We start from the raw sequence: 20211 nt of genomic DNA on the forward strand, positions 1-20211 counted from the left end.
ACAGCATCTTAAAAATTTTATTCTCATTATTGGGGAGTGGGTCTCCCACAGTCTTTGCTTATGCCTTCCAAGCAAAAGCTGACAAAATTAAGGACGGAGGAATTTTCAATAATGGCAACACGGACCACGGTCACCCTGGTGGTATAGTGGTGGTGGAGGCTGAGGATAAGGCGAAGAACATAAAACAGCCGAAATGAGGAAGCGAATACCCATGTGTGGGTGTGAAGCGGTGCATGTGAATACACCTCCCGAAATAACACAGTGGATTTGACTTTATTTCTCTGCTGTCATTTGGTGGTGATGAGAAGTCTGGCCCAAACCAGCCCTTGTTCATTTTGATAAGGGTCAGCTTGTCAGCATTGTCAGTTGACAGGCGAGTGCGCTTATCAGTTATAATTCCCCCAGCGGCACTAAAAACACGCTCCGATAACACGCTAGCGGCAGGGCAGGCCAGGACCTCCAAGGCGTACAGAGCGAGTTCATTCCAAGTGTCCAGCTTGGATACCCAATAATTAAAAGGCACAGAGGAATCACGGAGGACGCTGGTACAGTCGGCAAGGTACTCCCTCACCTTCTTTTGAATCTTTCCACTCCTTGTGAGAGTACCCCGCGCCTCAGGGTCTGTCCGAAGGGAGGGTCTGAGAAAACTGTCCCAGAACGTTGACAGTGTTCCCCTGCCTCTGCTGGATTGGAGTTGCGTCTCTCTCGCATGTACGCCTTGTTTGGGCATCGTAATGTGACCTCTCCTTCTAGCGTGTTCAGATAGGAATTTTTTTAACAGTTCTGCAGCAAGGGCCTTCTGGTACTGCCCCATTTTTGTAGACCTCTCCACCTCAGGAATAAGAGAGTGAAATTTCTCCTTGTAGCGGGGGTCTAAAAGTGTCACCAACCAGTAATGACTGTCACCCAACTTTTTGACAATGCGAGGGTCACGGTTAAGGCAGCGTAACATAAAGTCAGCCATGCGTGCCAGACTGGTAACGGGCAAGACTTCCATGTCCTCACCAAGATGACGACTGGCCATGCTCTCCTCCTCATCCTCCTCCCCCCTGTCCTCAGGCCACCCACGCTGAAACAACGGTATGACAGTTGTACAGGTACTACCGTCTACAGCGCATGATACAAGCTCCTGTTCTTCCTCCTCCTCCTCCTCTCCCTCTTTGTCCCCCAATGCATGTTGGGATGAAATGAGGCTGGGCTGTGTGTAATCGCCCGCTATGGCTTCTTGATCCATCTCATCATACTCTGGCTGCAATGCCTCCTCTTTAATTCTCTGCAGAGAGCGTTGCAAAAGACAGACAAGTGGAATGCTGACGCTAATAATGGCATCATCGCCACTCACCATCTTGGTGGAATCCTCAAAGTTTGTCAGGCTGGTACATATGTCTGACATCCAGGTCCACTCCAGAGGTCTTATGTGTGGAGTCTGACCTGAATATCGACGGCATTGTTGCAGCTGGTACTCCACAACTGCTCTCTTCTGCTCACAAATCCTTTGCAACATGTGGAGGGTAGAGTTCCAATATGTGGGGACATCACACACCAGTCGGTTTGACGGAAGCTGCAAACGCTGATGCAACACAGCAAGGGCGGCGGAAGCTGTAGCCGACTTGCGAAAATGAGCTGACAGGCGGCGTACTTTGATGAGCAGATCTCGCAACTCGGGGTATGATTTAAGAAACCGCTGCACCACAAGGTTAAGCACATGAGCCAGTCATGGTACGTGTGTGATCTCGCCTCGCCTCAGAGCCGCCACCAGGTTACGGCCATTGTCACACATGACCATGCCTGGATGTAGGTTCAGCGGTCTCAGCCACAGATCAGCCTGCTTTTTCACAGCAGTCCACAACTCACAAGCAGTGTGAGGTTTCTCACCTAAGCTCATGAGTTTCAGAACAGCCTGTTGCCACTTGGTGGAGGCAGTACTGCATTGCTTCCAGCTTGTAACTGATGTGGTGATATCTGAGATGGAGGCTGAACATGAGGAGGAGGAGGAGGATGATGCGCAGGAGCTGTACACTGTGGGGGCAACTCTGACTGACATAGGGCTCGCAATCCTCGGTGTAGGGAGGATGTGTTCCGTCCCAAGGTCTGACTGGGTCCCAGCTTCCAATATGTTTACCCAGTGTGCCATCAGGGAGATGTACTGTCCCTGGCCACAAGCACTTGGCCACGAGTCAGGTGGACTCTCCCAGTAACTGCGTTGTTGAGGGCACGGCAGATGTTTTGGGACACGTGCTTGTGTAGTGCGGGGATGGCACACAGGGCAAAATAGTGTCGGCTGGGGAACGAGTACCGAGGAACGGCCACCGCCATAAGGTTGCGGAAGGATTCCGTCTCTACCAGCCTAAAAGGCAGCATTTCCAACGCAAGCAGTCATGAAATGTGCGAATTTAGGACTGTGGCCTGTGGGGCTTTGGCTGCAAATTTCCGCTTTTGTTCAAAGGTCTGGGATATGGACAATTGAACGCTTTGGTGGGACGTGGACGTGGATGTTGATGCTGTTTCTTGAGAAACTGCCATAACAAGTGAAGACTGAGAGGAGGGGGCATCTTTGCATGCAGTATGGATAGGGGATTGCCTTGCACACACAACAGGGGGTTCTATTGCACGCATAACAGCGGAAGAAGCAGTGGTGACACCCGCTGACACTGGTCGTGGACCCTGGGGTTCACCCCACAAAGTCGGGTTCTTTGCTGCCATGTGCCTGATCATGCTGGTGGTGGTCAGGCTGGTAGTTTTATCACCCCTGCTGATGCTGGCATGGCAGGTGGTACAAATGGCCTTTTTGGGGTTATCAGCAGAGTCTTTAAAAAAATTCCAGACTCTGGAAGACCTACAGGTTGTACTGGCAACGTCCCTCGTGTTGGTGTTACGGGGAACAGTTGCGTGCCTTCTGTCTGCTGCCACCACACTGCTTCTTCCTACCTGTTGGGGTACTCTGCCTCCCTCACCCTGTGTGCTGCTGGCCTCGCTCTGCATGTCCTCCTGCCACGTTGGGCCAGTTACTAGATCATCCACCACCTCCTCCTCTTCCGCTTGCGCACCACGATCCTCCTCCTCACTTCCTGGCAATTGTGTCTCGTCATCGTCCACCTCTTGTGACAAATTGCCAGCGTCGACTTCCTGTGGCCGTGGCTGTTCAAATATATGGGCATCGCTACATGGGATCTCCTCTTCCACCACTTCAAGCGGAGCAGGCGAGGGGCACAAATCTGGAAATGGACCAGTGAACAGCTCTTCAGAGTGTCCAAGTGTGGGATCAATTGCTGTCTGACGACACTCGGCATGGTGGGAGGAAGGAGCATCAGGGTGAGGAGGAGTATGCGGTCGAGACTCATGACTACTAAGATTTGACCGTGTGGAAGACAGACCGGAGGTGGTGGTGCCCAGGTAACTGGAAGTATTACCTGCTATCCAATTAATAACCTGTTCACACTGATCGGAATACTGGTGTTGTTCTGTGCTTCCCTAGTAATTCGGTCAAGAAGTGGGAGCGAGAAGATGTGGCTGTTGATTGTGGCACATTTTCACCTTGGCCACGGCCCCGTCCTCTGCACGCACCATCACCAGAACGTCCACTTCCACGTCCCTTGCCATGCGCCTTGCCCATTGTAAAGGAAGTAAAATAGCTTACCCTCGCACTATCAATGCAAAAAGGGTAATAAAAAGTATATTAGAACCGTGGAAGAGGAAAACCACAGTTCTATTTCTCTGGCCTACACCCTACTCTTTTAAACACGCTGAACAATCAGGGAGAGATTATGACTGTTTTTCTTTACGGAAAAAATACCAAAAGCTGAATAATAGAGATTTTTTACCGTGGAATGGCAAAACCACAGTTATTGTTTACTGGGGTATACCAGACAATTTTAAATAGATATATTTGCAGCTGAACAGTTAGCGGCATACTGAAACTTTTTTTTTTAGGTAAAAATGGCCCAAAAGTGGATAATACAGAGGTTTGATCCGGGGAACTGCAAAACCACACTTCTATTTCTCTGGCCTTCACCAGACTATTTTCAACAAATATATTTGTGTCTGAAAAATCAGGGAGACACTATTAATTTTTTTTTTTACGGCAAAAAATGCCAAAAGCAGGATAATACAGAGATTTGACCCGTGGAACTGCAAAACCACAGTTCTATTTCTCGGGCCTACACCAGACTATTTTCAACAGATATATTGGTGTCTGAACAATCAGGAGACACTATTCCTGTTTTTCTTTACTGAAAAAATACCAAAATCTGGATAATAGAGATTTTTTACCGTTGGACGGCAAAACAACAGTTATAATTTACTGGCGTATACCAGACTATTTTAAGCAGATATATTTGTGTCTGAACAATCAGGAGACACTATTACTGTTTTTCTTTACGGCAAAAAATGCCAAAAGCAGGATAATACAGAGATTTGACCCGTGGAACTGCAAAACCACAGTTCTATTTCTCGGGCCTACACCAGACTATTTTCAACAGATATATTTGTTTCTGAACAATCAGGAGACACTATTACTGTTTTTTTTTTATGGCAAAAAATGCCAAAAGCAGGATAATAGAGATTTTTTACTGTGGAACGTCAAAAACCACAGTTATAATTTACTAGTGTATACCAGACTTTTTTAAATAGATATATTTGCCACTGAACAGTGAGCGACACACTCAAACTGTTTTTTTAGGTAAAAATGGCCCAAAAGTGGATAATACAGAGGTTTGAACTGTGGAACTGCAAAACCACACTTCTATTTCTCTGGCCTACGCCAGACTCTTTTAAAAAAATATATTTGTGTCTGAACAATCAGGGAGACACTATTACAGTTTTTTTTACGGCAAAAAATGCCAAAAGCAGGATAATAGAGATTTTTTACCGTGGAATGGCAAAACCACAGTTATAATTTACTGGTGTATGCCAGACTTTTTTAAATAGATATATTTGTGGCTGAACAGTGAGCGACACACTCAAACAGGTTTTTTTTAGGTAAAAATGGCCCAAAAGTGGATAATACAGAGGTTTGAACCGTGGAACTGCAAAACCACACTTCTATTTCTCTTGCCTACACCAGACTCTTTTAAAAAAATATATTTGTGTCTAAACTGTCACAGGCACTCTTTTTTTTAGGAGGGGGGGACACAAAAAAGGTTAATAAGATGGGTATTTGTACAGAGTGAAGGAGGAAAAAAAAAGAGGATTTAGATGAAAAAAAAAGGATTTTTCCTGGCCCTCGAGACTTGGAGCTAAGTCCAGCAATTTCAGTAACAGGAGCACACAGGACTGTAATGCAGCGTTTGCTTGTATAACCACTGTGTCTCCTATACAGCCTGCCTGCCTGCCTGATATCTGGGATGGATATTAGTCCTGAGAAGGACTGTTTGTTTGATCTGGCAGCCTTTACAGACCCTACACTATTTTGCAGTTTATATCTCTCCCTAAATCAGCAGCGCTGTCCCTACACTGTCTGATCCCAGCCGCCTGTGTCCAAGATGGCGGCGCCCGGTTTTCAATACTCGAGGTGACGCTGTGCGGCCAGCCAATCAATGTAATGCCCACAACCAACATGGCTGCGGCATTACAGTGACTGGCTGGCAATCCCTGCATGTTCATTGGCTCTGTAAAGAGCGCCAAACATGCTGGGCGGAGACCTGAGCTCCCGCCCGAGTAACCCGGAAATGCTCGGTGCTCGCCGAATATCCCGAGTAGCGTGATGCTCGGGTGAGCACCGAGCAGTATCGAGCATGTTCGCTCAACACTAGCTGTGATTAATTCCCAGAGGACCTTGGTCTCAAACGAAAATATAATAAACAAGCATTTTTACAAGCATTTTTAGAGCTCTTACTGTCGCTCTTATTCACTCTCGTCTGGACTACTGCAACTCTCTTCTGATTGGTCTCCCTCTTACCAAAATTTCCCCTCTCCAATCCGTCCTGAATGCGGCAGCCAGGGTCGTATTTCTGTCCAGCCGCTTCACCGATGCCTCCACCTTGTGCCAGTCATTACACTGGTTACCCATTCGCTACAGGGTCCAATATAAACTCATTGCTCTCACCCACAAAGCTCTCCACAGTTCTGCACCACCTTTTATCTCCTCTCTCATCTCAGTCTATCGTCCTACACGTGCCCTCCATTCCACAAATGACCTAAGACTAACATCCCCAATTATCCGAACCTCGCACTTCCGTCTCCAAGACTTCTCTCGTGCTGCACCAGTTCTCTGGAATGCTCTACCCCAGATGATCCGATTGATGCCTAGCCCCGATGTCTTCAAGCGCGCTTTAAAAACCCATCTGTTTAAACAAGCCTACCACCTCAAATACCCAGTAAACTAACTTTCCCCTGTTCCCTCCTAAATATTATTCAGAATCTGCTCCCTACTGTTCATCTAGCTCTACACCCTCCATGCACACGATAACTGCACTCGGTAATTGAGTATTGCACTTGAACATACAGGCTGATGAATGGATCATACAGCTTTATATGATAATCCCGACTTATAATTATTATAATTGCCAGACCTGAAATAACAAGCACTTTCCACCTATTGTGTCCCCCCATTTCCTTGTAGAATGTAAGCTTGCGAGCAGGGACCTCACTCCTGATGTAACTGTTTAAACTGTCTCACCTTGTGTTGAATTTATTGTTTGTACATGTCCCCGCTTAATTGTAAAGTGCTGCGGAATATGTTGGCGCTATATAAATAAAAATTATTACTATTATTAATTATTATTATTTTTAAGGGAAAAAAAATCTTGCTGTTTACCATAAAAAACATCAAGCAGTCCTACCTTGGGTTCAACAAAATGCGCTCCAGAACAGCTACTCACGTGTTGCTGAAGCTCGGCCACCTCCAGAGACAATCCCTGTAGGCGTTGAGCCAAATCCTGGATGGAAACCATACTGATCCTCGAATTTCTTTCCTTTTAGTTTTTTGGGCTGGACTTACTGTTATGATCTGCAACATGTACTAAGGAAAGATAGGGGAAGGCTGTCCCTACAGTAAGACTAAGCTGAATCCCTACGATGTAGCGGGCTGCCTGTTCCTAGTGATCAGACCCGCCTTAGTCCTCGGCTAGTCTAAAGAAAGACCTATAGCATAAAGGTAGGGGTCCCTAAAAGAACTAAGGACTGGGACAAAAATGGGACACCTCCTAAAAAGAGAAATTGTTGCAGAACACAAAAAGACAAACTGATAAAAAAGTATTAGAGGTCCCAGAAGGACCAAGCGAACTGACAGATAAAGGAACCGAAGCACCAGGCTAGAGAAACAGACAAACACTGAAGTCCAGCACAGCCAAAAGGGCGGAGCTGGAATATAAAGGCAGATGGTCTTGTGACCTCTAAACACAAGATGGAAAAAAACAAACAGGAGTGTTCTGACAGATGGTTGTCATGACAGCAGGAGGTCATATGACGAAATCCTGATCTGTCAGCTACAGTGAGTCTGTTAGACCATGATAGGAGCATGGTCTAACAAGCATTTGTCAGTGTAATATTGACAGATATAACGCATTGCAGTGCTGGTGCACTGCAATGCATTGTAACAGCAATAATAAATAAAAGTAAAAAAAGTTAAAGTCCCATATAGGGTCTAAGAAAAAGTGACAACAAAAAATGTTCAAACAAATTGTAAAAATCTTTTTTTAAAAATCACAAATTAAAGAACAAAAAAATTGAAAAAAAAAATCAATAAATAAGTATTTTTATGTAAAAACAAAAATAAAAAAAAGTACAAACATTTGGTATCACTGCATCTGAAATGGCCTGATCTATAAAATTGTCTATCTTCTTAACCCCTTCAGTGAGCACTGTAAAAAAATAAATTAAAAAAAGCGGTCAAAAATCATGCTTTTTCATTAAACTGCCGGAAAAAAAGTGGAATAAGATGCAATCAAAAAGACGAATGTAAATAAAAATGATATAGCTGGAAAATGTTATCTTGTCCTGCAAAAACAAGCCCCCATATAGCTCCATCAGCAGGAAAATAAAAAAGCTATAGCTGTCTGAATGTAGTGATGTAAAAACAATTATTTTTTCTATAAAATTGTTTTTATTGTGTAAAAGCAGCAAAACATAAAAAAATTATATAAATGTGGTATCGATGTAATCGTACTGACCCGAAGAATAAATCTGCCTTATCAATTTTATCACATGGTGAATGGCATAAAAATAGAAAAGAAAAATCAATTACTGAATTTCTGTTTTTTGTTCATTCTGCCCCCCAAAGATTGGAATAGAGAGCAATCAAAAAATGTTATGCGTCTGAAAATGGTACCAATAAAAGCGTCAGCTCATCCAACAAAAAAATAAGCTTCACATTACTCCGTCAGCAGAGATACTGAAAAAATATAGCTCTCAAAATATAGTGATGCAAAAACTTTTTTTGTAAAATAAAAAGCGTCTTTCAGGCCCCCTTCACACATCCATTTTTTTATGTCTTTATTCAGTCCTTTTTTAAGGACGGCAAATACGAACACACACACACCCATTGTATTGAATGGTGTTGCGTACATGTCAGGTTTTTTAAACAGACTGTGTGTCTGTGTGAAAAACCCGCAAACATGTACTTTTTTTTATACATCGTGGGCAAAATGTGTGCCGCACACATGCACACTGATGACACACAGATGACATCCATGTGTCATCAGTGTGACACATACCTGAATGAAAAGATCTGGCAGCATGCTGCGGCATCTGTGCAAAGCAGTACAGTTAGCTCTGTTCCCAGCTCTCATCATTGTCACCTGGTATCCCTGTGATCAGCGCGACCAGGCAACAATGATGGAAGTCGGAGTCAACAACTGCTGTGTGTGTATATCGTGTATGAAATAAATAAATAAATAAAAAATGGCGTGGGGCTCCCTTCTTTTTTTTCTTAACCAGCTGAGGGAAAGTTGACAGCTGGGGGCTGCTCTTAATATTCTGGGAAGGGGCCAATAACCATGAAGGTTCCCAGGCGTTTAATAACAGCTCAGAGCTGTTTGTTTAGCCTTTACTGGTTAGTAAAAGGGCAACCCCCAAAATTGACGTAGGGTCCCCCTATTACTAACCAGCAAAGGCTAAACAGACAGTTGCAGGGTGATATTAATAGGCTGGGAAGGGGTCATGGATATGCCCCCCTCCCAGACTAAAAAAATCAGCCCTCAGCCACTCCAGAAAAGGCGCATCCATTTCTGTGGTGGCATTTTCATCACCGTCACCGCTCGTCACTGCAGCCACGTTCTCATTCTCAGCTTAATGTCTCCCAGCTGGCATTGTGTGTGGTCACATCACTGATGTGACCACTCACCAAGCCATCCGGATCATTGTGGAACATCAACATGAATGGATTATCAGCAGACAGGTGAGGATGACTTTGATTTTTTATTTTATGGTAAATAAATAAATAAAAGAGGGTTATTGTGGGGGAGTGTTTTTTTTCAGTTACATAACTTGTCTCTGCGTCTATCTTTTTTAATTTTGACTATGGGGTTAGTAATGGGGGAGTCTGATAGACACACCTCTACATTACTAACCCCTGAGATTGATGGCAGCAGACATAAAACTGCTAAAATCAACCCAAAACTATTATTCCACTTGCTATTGCACCAGGGCAAGAGGGAAGATCCGAGGATAAGGGCCAGATTTGGTGCATCTAATGGATGCACCATGTCTGGGGCAGCTGAGAGCTAATGTTCTTAGTCTGGGAAGGGACCAAATGCATGGCCCCTTCCCAACCTATTAATATCACCCCGCAGCTGTCTGTTTAGCCTTTGCTCGTTAGTAAAATAAGGGGGGACTGCACATAATTTTTTTTTCGGTTACCCTTTTGACTAACCAGTAAAGGCTAAGCAAGCAACTGTGAGTTGTTATTAATAGCCTGGGAACCTTTATGGCTATTTGCCACTTCCCAGAATATTAACACCAGCCCCTAGCTGTCAGCTTTCTCTCAACTGGTTAAGAAAATTAAGGGAGACTCCATGGCGTTTTTATTTATTTATTTAACCAATATATACAAGTGCAGAAAAATAAGTACACAAAGCACTGATTATAAATTACACTGACATATTTCTTTCTTTCTTTCTATCTATCTATCTATCTATCTTGTTCCTCATCGCTATCTATCTCTAAACATCTTTAATACATAAAACTCTTTAATTTCTCTGCTAAATTTCATTGCATATGTGTCACACTGACAGCACACAGACACATGGTCACGGACACACGGTTTTACATGGATGTCATACGAATGTCACACGGAAGGCACACGGACATGGACCACGGATCTCACCGGTATTGTTTTTTCCAGTACCGGAATCACCAGGATGTGTGAAGGAGGCCTTAGTGTGTGACAACAGCCAAACAGAAAAAAAACGATGTAAATCTGATGTAGCTGTAATCTCACCGACCCAAAGAATAAAGTCATCTAATCACTTATACAGCACAAAGAATGGCGTAAAAAATAAATAAAACTAATTCTTGACATGCTGATGATTTGTTTTTTCTGCTTCCCAAATATCGAGTAAGGCTCGGCTCACATTCATCCAGTGCTCTGCGCTGAGCGCTTACACCGGGGTTTCCGTGTAAATCTCTGAATTATATGATTCAGACAGAACCCCCAGAGGAAGATTCCCTATAATGAGGCAGATGGCGGCACAGTGGGCTCTGTCTGACCTATCATCTGCCAGTGTCCGTCTTTGCAAGTGTGCATAAAAGCTTGGTCAGGCAGAGTTTTATGCACATCTGAAAAGAAGGACACCATTGAACAGAGGCTAGACAGAGTGTGGAGTAATTCCACTGCCTCATTATAATGAATGGATTCATCAGAGGTTTCATATGAATCACGTATTTCAGAGATTTAGGCTAAGGTCACACTATCGGTATTTGGTCAGTGTTTTACATCAGTATTTGTAAGCCAAAATGAGGTGAGGAACAATCAGAGAAAAAGTATAATAGAAACATGTGCACCACTTCTGCTTTTTTGACCCAATTCTAGTTTTGGCTTACAAATACTGATGTGAAATACTGAACAAATACTAATAATGTGACCATAACCTAAGATGGAAACCCTGATGTAAGCACTCAGCGTCGAGCACAGGATAAATGTGAACTGATACAAAATGTTCTGTACCCCAAAATGGCATCAGTAAAAGCTTAAACTCAACCCACAGAAAACAAGTCCCCACTTAGGTCCGTCACCTGTTAATAGAAATATAGGGGGTGTCCAAGATACAGGTAGCACAAAGGCACTGAAAAAACAATATGGCTCCTGCCAAAAGCAATCCAGCCAAATCCAAATGACCCCCTTCCTTCTGAGCCCCACAATGTGGATAAACCGCAGTTAGCATTCACATGTTTGACATTAACGTAATGAGGAAAATCCACTTAATTTACGGGTGCATGGCTCCAAAAGCACAAGATGGGAGGCACAATGTATGGGCACTATAATATATTGGGTACTACGATGATATATTTTCATTTTTTGCTGTGCAACTTCCACTGCATGTTTGTTTCTGGAAAACGCCCATAGTGTCAAAATCATCACTACACCCATAGAGGAATTCTCAGATGGGTGTAAATTCCCATGAGGGGTCACTTGAGGGGAATTTACTCTGTTTAGGCATATCAGAGGCTCTGCAAATGCAGTCCTCAAACTATTTTAGAATAATCTGAACCGCAAAAGTCAAATAACACTCCTTACCTCCCGTTTCCTGCCATGTTGAAATCAGTTCTGTACAGCCTTATATGGGGTATTACCACTTTCAGGAGAATTTGTATAACAAATTATGGGGCCTTTTTTACCCATTTTCCTTTGTGAAAATGAAAATTCTGGGGCTAAAACAGTATTTTAGTGATATAAATGTAATTACTGTATTGTTTCTTCACCACAGAATGGTATAAAAGTCTGTGACACACCTGTGGTGTCAATATCTTCACTGCATCCCCTGATGTATTCACTAGGGGTGTAGTTTGTTAAATGTTGTCACTTATAGAGAGCTCTGCTGTTCTAGCACCTCTGGGGCTCTGCCAATGTGATATGAGATTGGCAAACTATTCCAGCAAAACTTGCATTTCAATATGGCGCTTCTTTCCATATGGCACTTGTACTGAGCAAGGCAGCACCCATCTAGTCGGATTGTTGTTTTAGACCAGACAACCCCTTTAACTAACTGGCGAGCTTTAGTGTCATGATGTACAATACCGACTGTGGTAATGGCATGTTATTCAACTTTCCAATTTTTTTCAGTGATCTGTTACATGGCAAAGAAAGAAAAGTGCCATCAGCCCTTCAACATGTTGTGAAATGTGACCTTGAGAAAGAAATTATGATGGATCCAATCGTCTTACCTCCAGTAAAATTGTCTCATCAATGCTTGGCTGCTGGATCTTGTCTGCCAAAACAGAGATGATTTCATGAAATATCTGAGGAAGTTCTCAAGGATGCTGAAATCTGGGTGTCACCGCTTGTTATTAGGCTGCTTAGAGACAACATACCTCATAGGCGGGAAAGACAAATTCCATTATTTCACATAAAATGAGGATTTTACCAGGAAATCTGTAGTTGAGGCAGGTTTTGTTATTGACCGCTGTGTGGTTAAGAAGAGAACGGTTGTCTGTGACCTTATTGACCATAAGGCCGTCATATTCATTGCAGCTCACAAAGCAAAGTCAGAGTAGAAACTAAATCTCAGAGTTTTGCAGAAAGCCTTTAAACAAAATGTAAAATTTATAAGAGGGCTTCTTCTATCAGACCATTTACATAGCGGGATTTGTAGAGAATTATGACAATTTGCCTAGTTTGTACCTAGTGCATGACCCAAATGTAAAAAAAATGTTTCTAATTACGATGTCTCCAATATGAAAAGTGCTGCACATCTTGTGGCTCTAGCGTGTAAAGTGTTAGCTCTTATGGTCATTGGGGTCCTTTTTCTCTCTTTTCTGTAGAGTGTAAGCTATTATGGACAGCAGGGTTCTCTCCTCCACCCACTTATATTTTCCAAGCAATTTTATGCTTCCAGTATTGAGATTTGCATGAATTTATTCGCCAGATAATTAGAAATTCAAAAGATCTGCTCATCTCTACTTCTAGGTCATGTATTATAAATATATTTAAAGTTACTTGCCCTGAGACCTAACCTGATCATCTGGATCATTATAGGAGCCTGATATCATGGATTCATTTTCTTTTCTTATTGTTGAATTTCATTGATTTGATTCTTAATTTCTTTCTATGAATAATGAAATAAAATAAAGCATATTACATCTAAATGTTTGTGTCTCTCTCGGGTGCCATTTATAAGCAATAATCATTTTCATTGAGATAAACTTAATATAAACCATATTTCAACATCTGCATACAACCTGTAACCAAAATCATATCAGATCACGTCAGATTTTTGACAAATGCTTTAGAGCAGACTTCATACGGCATCTAAAACTTGATTGCAGCAACTTTGTAAAGTATGCAGTATAAAGCGTGGATCTCCTACGGACCAGAACAAGCAACAATATCATAATAATATCCTTTATGCGGCTTTTGATCAGGTGTTGAACTTTAGTGGACCACTTTCAATAACTTTCAAAATTTGATTTCTATTTAAAACACTACCAATTTAGCATCAATATTAACTATTGGTAACAAGTAGTGATGAGCCAGTATGTTCTGTTAACCGTTTCGGCGACCATGCTCAAGTGCTCACCGAGTATCTTCAGGAATGCTCGGTGTTATGTTTTCCTCACTCAGTGCTCATGATTTACGACTGTTTGACAGCTTTAATATATGTGAGGAATGCCTAAGAAACAGGGTCCATTGCATGTTCTTTCTGCTGCTGGAACTCCTATCAATAGCCCTAGATATCAGGGCTAATAATATTCTTTTTGCTCTTAATCCTAATAATTTCCGTGAAAAGCAATATAATACACCATTTTTACTGCTCCATTTGCTTGTTAGCAGCATACTGCCAGATTTGGTGGATTTGAATTGCATTGCTGTATTGTGGAAGCAGAGAAACTTGTCCATCATCTCAGGTGGTCAAATATTACTGCAGTATTAATTTTCTTTACTCCATTTAAAGTCTTCTACTTGCATGTCAAAAATATATTCACACTTGTTCGCTGACCAATATATATATACCCTCACTGGGCAAAAGAATTGGTCATCAGATGTGATCAAATACTGCGGTATTAATCCTGATTTTTTTTTTCAAGCTGTAAAATATTATAGTCCAGTTAAAATGGGCAAGGCGCGTGGTAAGGGACGGGGAAGTGACACATGACAATAATAGTTACTAATTGATTGTGTGCCGATTTATTAAATTATAATAAATATCACTTTTATTCCGTTGAACAGTGGCCAAAGAAGTGCCGCTTTGAATCAGTTGGCTACCATGATTCATTCTATCCTATGCCTGATCATTCTCTTTTTTAGCAGCCATTGCAGACTGACAAACATGTTTGTGGAGACGTTTTTCCCATTGTTCATTTTACTAAATAAATGTTTTGGCTTATAAAGATCATGATATATAAATGTTTTTATTTGATCCCATGACCGTCTCACCAAGGTGATAACTCATGACATGAAATTAATTCTTATATTCCTTGTAAATTGATTCCTGGTGATGATATAAAGTCCTTTAGCACCGGTGTAGAAGAAATCACTCTGCCTGTGATACAAGATTACACGATGGATTCCTGTCCCTCTAAGTGCTACCATGTAGATAGTTTTGATTCTAGACAAAATTTGGAGACTTATTTTTCAAATAAACCAGACATGGTCTTAGCGGAGGATTCCCTAAAATTTCCCCTTGAAAATCTTTTCAAAACCTTTAAAGAGGGTATGTAGTACATATCTTAATCTTTCATTTTTATTTCTTCTTTTTCATGTTATATTAATAACTTTTTGTTAATAACTAGATACAAATTGGAGATTTCAGTTTTTTGGGGGGTGAATGATTACAGGGGGAAAGCTGCATCTATCTTATCAGCAAAAAGAAGCAGAGAAAGCAATGGTTGTTGAATATTATGAAGAATATAAATGATCTTTCGGTTTAGTAGAGTTATTGTTTTGGCTATTATATGACATATTATACAGCATGCATTTTTCATGAGTTTTCCTCTTTTCAGGCTTTATCTCTATTCTTTGGTTGTCTCAAAACTAATAGATGAGAAGTAGCTGCTGTTATGTCTCCCGTATACAGTACTCTACAAGTGATTCTAGTTCTCCTCTCTCTTTAGTAGAGATGAGCGTTGTTCTACTCGAACTGTTCGCCAATCTCAAATTCGAGCTGTTTTGGGCGGTGTTCGAGCCGTTCGGCGAACACGAACGATTTGAGAAAAATTCGGCTGTTCGAGGTTATGTTCGATAACTGTTCGTGCACCAAAATCATAACTGGATTTTTTCTCAGTAATGATGAAAATTAATGTTAATACGCAGTTTGAGTGTACAGTGGGGTGGGGGGAGGGGCAGGGGATGGATCTCTGCAGGAATAATGAAGATCTCCATTTTTTTTTCTCTTTCCCGCATTTACAGTGGGGAGGTGCAATCTGTCAGCCTATCAGCAGCGCACACACGGAGCGAAGTGCTTTTTTCACACAAGCAAGGGCATGTGTCATTGGCAGTGTATGTCACATGTCCTTGCCCTATAAGACCAAGCCATTTTCCCCGTCGCCACCATTTTCTCACTGCTGCAGCTGCGTGTTAGACGGCACCGCTGTTGCTGTGTGCGCTATACCTTGTTAATTTCAAGCCAATTTTCGCACAAATCTACAGATAGCTTGGGAGTAGGGAATAGTTGTGATTGCAGTCCTTTTAAGGACTAGGTTACAGCATTTCCTACGACTTTTATCAGGCAGGTCTGTGCTCTTAAATAGATAGATTGTGGGAGTAAAGACTAATTGTAATTGCAGTCCTTTTCAGGACTAGGTTACATCACTTCCTATCAGTTTTTGCCAGGCAGGTCTGTGCCAGTGCTGTGCAAGTTTTTTTCACAGCATTTGGCTGAATCTAGCAAAGCTAATCCTTTTTGGCCTATTGCAGAGTGTGTTAGTCAGTGGAGTAGCCTATCTGTGTTGCAAGATATACCACCTGTGTATAGAATACCAATTTTTTTACTGCACCTAGTGAAGTAAAATCTTTTGGGCATAGCATCATTCAATTAGTCCATCTATACTGACCTCCATCAGGTTGCAAATTGAATATAATTTTTTTCTGCATCTAGCTCTGAAAAAATATTTGGGCTTCTAGCAGTGTGTTGGACTTGTTCTATTAGTCCATCTATACTGACCTCCATCAGGTTGCAAACTGAATATAATTTTTATCTGCATCTAGCTCTGAAAAAATATTTGGCCTTCTAGCAGTGTGTGGGACTTTCTCTATTAGTCCATCTATACTGACCTCCATCAGGTTGCAAACTGAATATATTTTTTTTCTGCATCTACCTCTGAAAAAATATTGGGCTTCTAGCTGTGAGTGGGACTTGTTCTATTAATCCATCTACACAGACCTCCATCAGGTTGCAAACTGAATATAATTTTTTTCTGCATCTACCTCTGAAAAAATATTTGGGCTTCTAGCTGTGTGTGGGACTTGTTCTATTAGTCCATCTTTACTGACCTCCATCAGGTTGCAAACTGAATATAATTTTTTTCTGCATCTAGCTCTGAAAAAATATTTGGCCTTCTAGCAGTGTGTGGGACTTGTTCTATTAATCCATCTATACAGACCTCCATCAGGATGCAAACTGAATACAATTTTTTTCTGCATCTACCTCTGAAAAAATATTTGGGCTTCTAGCTGTGTGTGGGACTTGTTCTATTAGTCCATCTATACTGACCTCCATCAGGTTGCAAACTGAAAATAATTTTTTTCTGCATCTACCTCTGAAAAAATATTTGGGCTTCTAGCTGTGTGTGGGACTTTCTCTATTAGTCCATCTATACTAACCTCCATCAGGTTGCAAATTAAAAATATTTTTTTGTCTGCATCTAGCTCTGAAAAAATATTTGGCCTTCAAGCTGTGTGTGGGACTTGTTCTATTAATCCATCTATACTGACCTCCATCAGGTTGCAAACTGAATATAATTTTTTTCTGCATCTAGCTCGGAAAAAATATTTGGGCTTCTAGCTGTGTGTGGGACTTGTTCTATTAGTCCATCTATACTGACCTCCATCAGGTTGCAAACTGAAAATAATTTTTTGTCTGCATCTAGCTCTGAAAAAATATTTGGCCTTCTAGCAGTGTGTGGGACTTTCTCTATTAGTCCATCTATACTGACCTCCATCAGGTTGCAAATTAAAAATAATTTTTACTGCATCTACATCTGAAAAAATATTTGGGCTTCTAGCTGTGTGTGGGACTTGTTCTATTAGTCCATCTATACTGACCTCCATCAGGTTGCAAACTGAATATAATTTTTTTCTGCATCTACCTCTGAAAAATATTTGGGCTTCTAGCTGTGTGTGGGACTTTCTCTATTAGTCCATCTATACTGACCTCCATCAGGTTGCAAATTAAAAATAATTTTTTGTCTGCATCTAGCTCTGAAAAAATATTTGGCCTTCTAGCAGTGTGTGGGACTTTCTCTATTAGTCCATCTATACTGACCTCCATCAGGTTGCAAATTCAAAATAATTTTTTGTCTGCATCTAGCTCTGAAAAAATATTTGGCATTCTAGCAGTGTGTGGGACTTTCTCTATTAGTCCATCTATACTGACATCCATCAGGTTGCAAATTCAAAATAATTTTTTGTCTGCATCTAGCTCTGAAAAAATATTTGGCCTTCTAGCTGTGTGTGGGACTTTCTCTATTACTACATCTATACTGACCTCCATCAGGTTGCAAATTAAAAATAATTTTTTGTCTGCATCTAGCTCTGAAAAAATATTTGGCATTCTAGCAGTGTGTGGGACTTTCTCTATTAGTCCATCTATACTGACATCCATCAGGTTGCAAATTCAAAATAATTTTTTGTCTGCATCTAGCTCTGAAAAAATATTTGGCCTTCTAGCAGTGTGTGGGACTTTCTCTATTACTACATCTATACTGACCTCCATCAGGTTGCAAATTAAAAATAATTTTTATCTGCATCTAGCTCTGAAAAAATATTTGGCCTTCTAGCTGTGTGTGGGACTTGGTCTATTAGTCCATCTATACTGACCTCCATCAGGTTGCAAATGAAAAATAATTTTTATCTGCATCTAGCTCTGAAAAAATATTTGGCCTTCTAGCAGTGTGTGGGACTCATTGTATTAGTCCATCTATACCAAGCTCCACCAGCTTTTAAATTAATAATAATTTTTAGCTGCATCTAGCCCTGAAAATAATTTTTCTTCCCAATAGTGGTAGCAATAGAAATATGGGGCGCGCGCCTGGCTTACAAAAATATACGCTTCATAACAAAAAACACCAGCCTAGCGCACTGCATTAATAAGATGGCATCATCGTCTCCCCCAGTGCTAGGCCGACTACCCAGGCTAGCGCTCCTGTGCCTAAAACACAATGTATGGGTCCGCGCTAGCCACTATGCTGAGGGGTCTAAAGCTGCTGCTAACGCTTTATAACAATTCAATTGGCAGATTTTCACTGAGCTCTTCCACAACGCCCACCCATCGGGCAACAGTTGCCCACCTTCCCTACGGGATCTAGTGGCGAATAGTTGATGCCATTAATCAGAGCGTCAGTTGCCCCGTCGACGTGGCAAGCATACGGTAAGGCATGGGAAGAGTGGACACGACTAGTAGCAGGCAGACGGGTTGACCAATGTGAACAAGCCAGATCACAAGTCACCATAGAATTTCTCCACCAGCTAATTATGAGGGGCATATCAGGGGCGTCAGCGCAGCGGTGTCTGACCGGAGTAGCATTTCACTTCCAACTACTGAACTGGGGAGATGTGACAAAGGTTCATCATCAGACTATTCATAAAAGGGTGGAAAAGGGGTCACCGCCACAGTGACTACAACCCCCAGCGTCTACCGGCCCAGGGGGCGCGTCAACTTCATAGGTCCCTGATCTGAGACCACTCCTGCAGCATGATTTGCCCCACCTCTGGATCTCGTTGGCCCAGGCTATACGTCAGAACGTATTGCACCAGGGCTTGTCGGTGCTGCCACAGTCGCTGCAACATGGTCAGAGTTGAATTCCACCGTGTCGGCATATCGCATTTCAGCCGTTGAACTGGCAGGCCCAACGACTTCTGTAGAGATGTAAGTCATTGAGCTGCGTGATGCGAACGGCGGAAGTGAGCACACAGCGACCGTGCCCCCTGCAGAAGGCCATCTAGTCCGGGATAGTGGGCTAACAATTTATGGACAACCAGGTTCAACACGTGAGCCATACAAGGCACGTGTGTGACATTGCCCCGGCGATGCAGCATTGTCGCACACGGCCTTCCCTGGTTGCAGGTCCAGTGGAGACAACCATTCATGAAACTGGGTCTCCAGAGCTGACCACAACTCCTCAGCTGTGTGACTCACATTTCCCAGACATTTCAAAGTAAACACTGATGCCTTGAGCCCTGCTGCCAGCATAGTAAGGAGGTGTGCAGGATTCCTTCTGCGCAGTTAGAATGCAGGTGGCATTACCAGACAGGCTTTGGGTGCAGGTGGAGGACCGAGAGGAGGTTGAGGAGGCAGAAGCAGTGGAGGAACTTCGAGATAAAGAGGATTGACGCACAACTCGTGGGGACGGTAAGACTTGGACAGCAGCCCCTTGTCCTGCTGTCACCATAGTTACCCAGTGCCCAGTCAGCGACATGTAACGCCCTGTCCATGCCTACTCGTCCAAGTGTCTGTGGTGAAATGCACCCTGTCACACACAGAGTTTCTCAAAGAAGCGGTGATGTTGTGTGCGACATGCTGGTGGAGCGCAGGCACACCTTTCTTTGAGAAGTAGTGCTGACTGAGCATCTGGTACTGGGGCACTGAGACGGACATAAGGTCTCGAAAATCCACTGTGTCCTCCAGGCGGAAAGGCAGCATTTCTGTAGCCAAGAGCTTGCAGATGGTAAAATTCAACCTCTTAGCTTTCTCATGGCTAGGAGGAAATGGTCTTTTACTTTTCCACATCTGAGGGACCGAGGGCTGGCTGTTGTGCTTAGATGGGGTTGAGTAGGATGTCCCCGGCAAACTGCCGGTCTGTGAGGAAGATGCAGGCGGACATGTTAGATTGCCTTGATCCAAAGCTGGTGCTCTCGATGTCAGAGAGCGCTCAACACCAGCAGGTGTTTCCACTTCCCAATGA

At 42.5% G+C, this 20211-nt stretch overlaps 1 protein-coding gene and 1 long non-coding RNA gene across 2 annotated transcripts in view; both read left to right on the top strand.

Annotated features, from left to right (window-relative positions):
* The window catches only part of LOC141171633 (uncharacterized), a 40667-nt gene extending 27428 nt beyond the window's left edge, over window positions 1–13239 (top strand). Inside the window, exon 2 of the long non-coding RNA XR_012252365.1 lies at window positions 12218–13239. This is a non-coding gene — a long non-coding RNA (uncharacterized lncRNA). The remainder of the gene's footprint in view (window positions 1–12217) is intronic.
* Window positions 13240–14566: 1327 nt separating this feature from the next.
* Window positions 14567–20211, top strand: part of LOC141172727 (indolethylamine N-methyltransferase-like) — a 38093-nt gene continuing 32448 nt past the window's right edge. The window contains exon 1 of the mRNA XM_073657197.1: window positions 14567–14804. Within this exon, the coding sequence (XP_073513298.1) occupies window positions 14654–14804 (151 nt within the window). The 5' untranslated portion in view covers window positions 14567–14653. The remainder of the gene's footprint in view (window positions 14805–20211) is intronic.

This window comes from Phyllobates terribilis, unplaced genomic scaffold (genome assembly GCF_046119375.1).
Source record: "Phyllobates terribilis strain yellow unplaced genomic scaffold, ASM4611937v1 Scaffold_12__6_contigs__length_324123572, whole genome shotgun sequence".
NCBI lineage: Eukaryota > Metazoa > Chordata > Amphibia > Anura > Dendrobatidae > Phyllobates > Phyllobates terribilis.